The sequence below is a fragment of the Microtus ochrogaster genome, linkage group LG5, assembly GCF_000317375.1.
Source record: "Microtus ochrogaster isolate Prairie Vole_2 linkage group LG5, MicOch1.0, whole genome shotgun sequence".
NCBI classification, from domain to species: Eukaryota; Metazoa; Chordata; class Mammalia; order Rodentia; family Cricetidae; genus Microtus; species Microtus ochrogaster.
The window spans coordinates 60467256-60473432 of record NC_022031.1 but is presented as its reverse complement, the minus strand read 5'-3'; the positions used below and the strand labels follow the sequence as shown (position 1 = coordinate 60473432).

Sequence of the window (6177 nt, the reverse complement as noted above, 5' to 3'; positions counted from 1 at the left end):
CTAGGGTAGACAGATAGTAGTTGTGTTCCCTACTGGACTCATTCTATGGCTTGCTTTGCATTTACTTATTTTTTATTTATTGGTTTGGTAAAGTCAATTATCTTCATCTAACATCGTCATCAATCTTACTTCATTGTTGTTTCGAGACAGGGTTTCTCTGTAGTTGGAGCCTGTCCTGGAACTCACTCTGTAGCCAGGCTGGCCTCAAACTCACAGAGATCCTGCTGCCTCTGCCTCCTAAGTGAAGAGATCAAAAGCATGCACCACCACCACGTAACATTAGTAAATGAAAGAGTAAAGTAAATATCTAATAGACATTGATTAAACATTTGTTTTTCCTTTCATAATTGAGATATGGAAGTAAGTTACCTTTTTGTATTAGACAGATGTGCCTAGGGAGACTTACAACAGTAATGTAGTTTATAGTATGATTCAACTCTTGGTTTCATTTTCTCTCAGCTTTAATTTAAATGTGAAATATAGCATCGATAAGTTTAAACATAAAATACGAAGGTTTGTTCTTCCTTCTTTTCCAAGAAGTCAGTCTGTTTGCTTTATCACCACTGACTTCTGCAGTACAGTTAGCAGGATTTGCTACCAGGGCAGGAATCTTACTGGACAGGCCCAGAGGAACAAAGTCTCTGCTTGATGATTGAAGATGTAAAATTCACTCAAATTTAGTTTGTTGAATTTCAAGTATTTCTTGTTTTAGTATGCTATGATTATACTTTAGTTTAGTAGTATAATTTTATCTCAAGATAAATTTTTAAATTGTATTTTATGTGTTTAAATTGAAATGTCTTATTTAGAATATGCTATGTTTAGTTGGAGACTTTAATCAGTGGCACATAAGATGTAAGTATCTTCAGATCTTCAGTGTCTTAGGTGTGATGAAGTGTAGCGTGTATTTGAGATGATGATGTTCACTTCTTTCCCCACTTGATTGTACTGAATATGTTTCTGTTGCCTTCTTGTCTCATTCTTGGTGTTTGATTAAGGATGCATCGCAGCATCTATTTGTTACAGATAGTGCTATGTTGAATATCATGTACATATCTTTATTTGCTGAGTAAAATTTATTATTACTACATGTTTATTTGTATGAGTGGGTGAACCTGTACATGAGAGTCCCATCCCAGCTCCTTTGGTCCCTGCGATGGAACTGTTTGTTAGCAAGCGCCTTTTCCCATTGTGCCATCTCATTGGCCCAAAATTTTGTTTGACTGGATATCAAATTGGTGGCTATACTTATTTTCTATAAAGTATAAAGAAAGGTGCCTGTTGCTCTACACGGCCATGAATAATATGATAAAAAGTATTTTAGTATTTTAATGGTTTTAATAATAAATGAGTTTGGACTTTTCATGTCATTTTAATTCTGTAATTTACTTTCTTACATTTAGAGAGAGATTGTGTGTGTGTGTGTGTGTGTGTGTGTGTGTGTGTGTAAGTGCTTATCAAGTTGTGCTTGTAGAGGTCAGAGGACAGTCCTCCTATCCTGTGTGTTCTGGGGATTGAACTCAAGTCATCGTTTGTCAACAAGCGCCTATACCCATTGAGCCACCTTACTGACCCTCTTCTTTGGTATACCATCATAAGATGGTAAACTTTGCTTTCCTTAAGGAGCTGGAGGTGGAGCCTGTGCCTTGTCACTGAGCTGTGGTACTAGTCTCAAAAGGAGTGGAGGGAGAGTCGGAGACAGAGAGGGCTGGTCACTTAGTTAAGGCTTCAAGGTGTGAAGTCATCCAATGTCTTGTTCAATGTTGGAAGTACCCTTAGGCATGCTGGTGCTCCTCCGTGTGAAAGACTCGGGAATAGCCAGACTTACAGTGAGCTGCTCATGGAAGAAGGAAGGTTACCTGTCTCAGTTGTGTTTGTCTTTAAATGTTTTCTCTCAAACCTTGGTGTTCTTGAGTGTGTTTGGTTGTTAAGGTAGTAGTACTCGGTTAGTGGGTGAAATAGAACACCATTCAGGGACTTGAGAGAGCTCAATATTGGATCTAGAGATCAAATCTATGATCATTAAATTAGTAGGTTGGTAAAATGTTCTTGTTTATCCTGAGTACATTGGTGATCATGTCAGAGCCTCTGGCTCTCAGGGCTCTCTGCAGCCAGTGGAGGTGTGGACTTCAGTCCTTAGGAGAAAGAAGCTAAGGACTAATAGAATATAACAAATATGGAGGGTGGCCTCCATATTCTCTGCTGCTATTACCGTTTGTTTGTTTGTTGTTTTTTTCAAGACAGGGTTTCTCTGTAGCTTTGGAGTCTGTCCTGGAACTAGCTCTTGTAGACTAGGCTGGCCTCGAACTCACAGAGACCCGCCTGCCTCAAAGGTGTGTGCCAATACCACCCGGCACTGTTTCTGTTTTTGTCTACATAGGAAGATGTGTCGGAAGAGAGATGCTAACTAAGTCCTGGAGGGTGGTTAAGAGGTAGCTGGAGTTGTAGTGGTAAGGAAGACAGCAGTGAGATGCACCGAGACATGGTCGTAGTGTTGTCTTCAAATGCTCTGTTTCGGGTGGAAAATGGCTTAGGTTGAGGTTGGAGAAACAAGAGACCCAGGAATGACTGGATGTGGTGACACTTGCCTGTCAGGAGTCTGGGGTAGAAGTGGCAAATTCAGGGCCAACCTGGGCTACATAGTATGGGATCCTATCTCAAAAAACACAACAATTTAAAACAAAAACCTACCAGGTAATTATGAGCCTTAAATGCTATGCTAAATTTAAGGGGAATCATTTGAAGTAACAAGAACAGGGTCAAATTAGCATTTTAGATATCTCTGCCCAAGGACTGGTTTAGAAGGGAAGTCTGGAAGCAGCGAACATGTTGGGAAACATTTGGGAATAATCCAGGAAAGAAAATTAGAGCCTTGGCTCAGGGGTTATATGTATTTTATTGGGAAAGTAGTGTTCATGTTTTTTAAGTGTGTGTATTAGGCATTCTGTTCTCCACCATCAGTTTGAGATTCAGTTTCATGGAATTGGGTGTATTATTTTGCAGACGTAATGTGTTAACTGTTGATTTTATTTGTGCTGATCATGATGGCACACACTTGCAATCCTGCACTTGGGGGGCAGAGGCAGGAGGACTGTGTAGGATAGAGGTTTGGGTAACTGTAAATACTGAAGATACATTGTGTTTAGTGATTACTTTAGAGGGACAGACTATTGGAGGGGAAAGCAGTATCTTGGTATATTTTATTTTCTATTATAGGAATTTGTAATTTCTGTGTGCTAATTTCTTTTTCTTTTTTTCCCCCTAAAGGTTTATTAGTAAAAAATGGTGGATCGCCTAGCAAACAGTGAGGCAAACAGCAGACGAATAAGTATAGTGGAGAGCTGCTTCGGAGCAGCTGGTCAGCCCTTGACCATCCCCGGACGGGTGCTGATTGGAGAGGGAGTATTGACGAAGCTGTGCAGAAAGAAGCCCAAAGCAAGGCAGTTTTTCCTGTTTAATGATATTCTGGTATATGGCAACATTGTCATCCAGAAGAAAAAATACAACAAGCAACACATTATCCCCTTGGAAAACGTCACCATCGACTCCATCAAGGATGAAGGGGAGCTGCGGAACGGATGGCTCATCAAGACGCCGACCAAATCCTTCGCCGTCTACGCCGCCACCGCCACCGAGAAGTCGGAGTGGATGAGCCACATAAACAAGTGTGTCACGGACTTGCTCTCCAAAAGCGGGAAGACGCCCAGTAGTGAGCATGCTGCTGTTTGGGTTCCTGACTCTGAGGCCACCGTGTGTATGCGCTGTCAGAAAGCCAAATTCACACCGGTTAATCGGCGGCACCACTGCCGCAAATGTGGCTTTGTTGTTTGTGGTCCCTGCTCTGAGAAGAGATTTCTTCTTCCCAGCCAGTCTTCGAAGCCTGTGCGGATTTGTGACTTCTGCTATGAGCTGCTTTCCACTGGGGACATGGCTGCCTGCCAGCCCGCTAGATCAGACTCTTACAGTCAGTCACTGAAGCCTCCTTTAAATGACGTGTCTGATGACGACGACGACGATGATAGCAGTGACTAAGGGCATGGCTTGAAATATTTAATTGGGTGTGACTATCTGAGAATCATCAGCTTTGGGGGAAATGTCTGATAGTTCTCAGTTTTGCTCTAGCCATGACTCTGCCTGAGGAAGTTCTGCCCTTGCCTCTGTATCCTGCAGACAGTGGCCCTCGCTTGCTCCTCTGCTCCTCACAGGGACAGATCGCCAACAGCGGATGAGTCTTGGCTTCTGTTCTCCTTAGTTTTACATGATTTTCTTGTGAGTCAGAAAGGTGTTTATTTAACAGGTCTTGTACATTTTCTCCACGGAAGGAAAAACTAAAAGCGCAGGATGATGGGAACACGAGTGTAACGGGATTGATAATAGTAGCTTTCCTCGAGCATTCTGTGCAGTGGCTCAGACATCGGTGACAGAACATGGCTGGAAGTTCCTTACTTCCCTTTTCTGGATGCCACACGGTGCCTTACTGTGGCAGCGTTGCCACACGAAACACAAAGCCCTACCTTCTTATTTCTCTGATTTAAGACACTGGTGCTCTGACAGGTGGTGAATAAATGAGTGTTTGATGGATATAGTTAAGAATATTTATTTGACAGCTACGAGAAACTAAATCTCCCCTCTTATATGAATACATATTTTTCATAAAATAGTTGTGATTATATTTTTACATCTTCTAGGCACCAAATTATAATGGTCACATATATGTTTAAAATTAACCAGTTGCCTGCCACTTTCAGGAATTTGGTTTGAAATTTATCACATAGAGTGACATATTCCATTAGCTTCTTCTTTCCTAAGACATTTTTATATATGAATTTATTTGCTTTACATTATTTCTAAAAGGAAAAATCTTTTGAAACCCTTGTTTCTTGAGACAGAGTTTCTCTGTGTAGCTTTGGCTATCCTGGAACTTACGTAGCCCAGGCTAGCTAGCCTTGAACTCACAGAGATCTACCTGCCTCTGCCTTCTGAATACTGGGCTCAGAGGCTTCCACCACCACTGCCTGGCAAAAATAAACTTTTTTTTTTTTTTGTTTAAATCCATGTTAAAACAAGGAGTCTTACAGGAGGAGGGTCTGGAGGAGGAGATCTGAGTTTGACTAGACTCCCTGTCTTCAAGTATTGTCAGTTTTATTGTGAAATTGTCTTGATTGACCGTCGTGTAGTTCATGGAGTTTGTGATGCCCAAATAGTTTCTAGTTTTGTAAAGCAATCATATATTTAATCTGTTTTTGAAATCATTTTGCAATATATGGAAATAGAGCATTGATGTCTCTATATTGTGACTGTCAGTGAGATTGCTTTGAGACGTGGTAGTTTCTGTTTGGAGGCAGCCATAATTCGAAGGCCCGTTCACTGCATAGCACTGGACGTGCTGTGTGCATTCTAGTCACTCACGGGCTGCAATAGCTAGGACTTTAAATGTGGGAAAACAGGGCTAAACATTCTCTCTGTCTCTCTGTCTCTCTTTCTCTTTTTCAAATTGAAAAGCCTGCATAATTGTGCAGATGTCTTGTGGATGGAAGATTCATTGGTAGCTCACTGTGGTTGCAGTACTAATTTTACATTGCTGTTCAGTTTGAAGCATCTGAGCTATATAGGTCTCCCTGTAGAAAATGTGAAACAAAAGCACAATAGAACTAGGGCTTGGAGGTTTGTTCTTGTTTTTGTTGGTTTTATTATCAGATGGATTTTTGTTTGTTTCAAAGCAAACATATACATGTAGTCAATAAGAATGTTTGAAAAGGACCATAAAATCAGAGAAATTCGGATGGAAACTTGCTGTGCACAGGAGTTGAACAAATTCAGGAACCAGGGGAAATGTCCTGAGATAACATTTACATTATCAACCTCTATTGATTGTTTTTACAATAAAAATATTTTGCAGCTTACTTCCTGGTTTTCTTTCTTTTTTTTCACATTGTGACCTGAAGATTTTTTTCCCCTTTGCTAAGTGTGAGGTGTCGTGTAACTGGACTTTCCTGTAGGCCGCCAGCTCACAAATAATGGCATGGAGACTTCTTACTGATTGTGAAAGCTTGGTCTACAACTTAGGTTTGTTGCTAACTAGCTCTTAAAGTTAACCCATTTATACTAACCTATGCGTCATGTGTGGTGTCACCTCTCTTCCATGTTGCACCTTCTGTCTCCTGGAGACTCCCTGCA

At 41.0% G+C, this 6177-nt stretch overlaps 1 protein-coding gene across 1 annotated transcript in view; it reads left to right on the top strand.

Annotated features, from left to right (window-relative positions):
* The window catches only part of Plekhf2 (pleckstrin homology and FYVE domain containing 2), a 16201-nt gene extending 10303 nt beyond the window's left edge, over window positions 1-5898 (top strand). The window contains exon 2 of the mRNA XM_005362304.2: window positions 3268-5898. Within this exon, the coding sequence (XP_005362361.1) occupies window positions 3283-4032 (750 nt within the window). The 5' untranslated portion in view covers window positions 3268-3282 and the 3' untranslated portion in view covers window positions 4033-5898. The remainder of the gene's footprint in view (window positions 1-3267) is intronic.
* The last annotated feature ends 279 nt before the right edge of the window (window positions 5899-6177 follow it).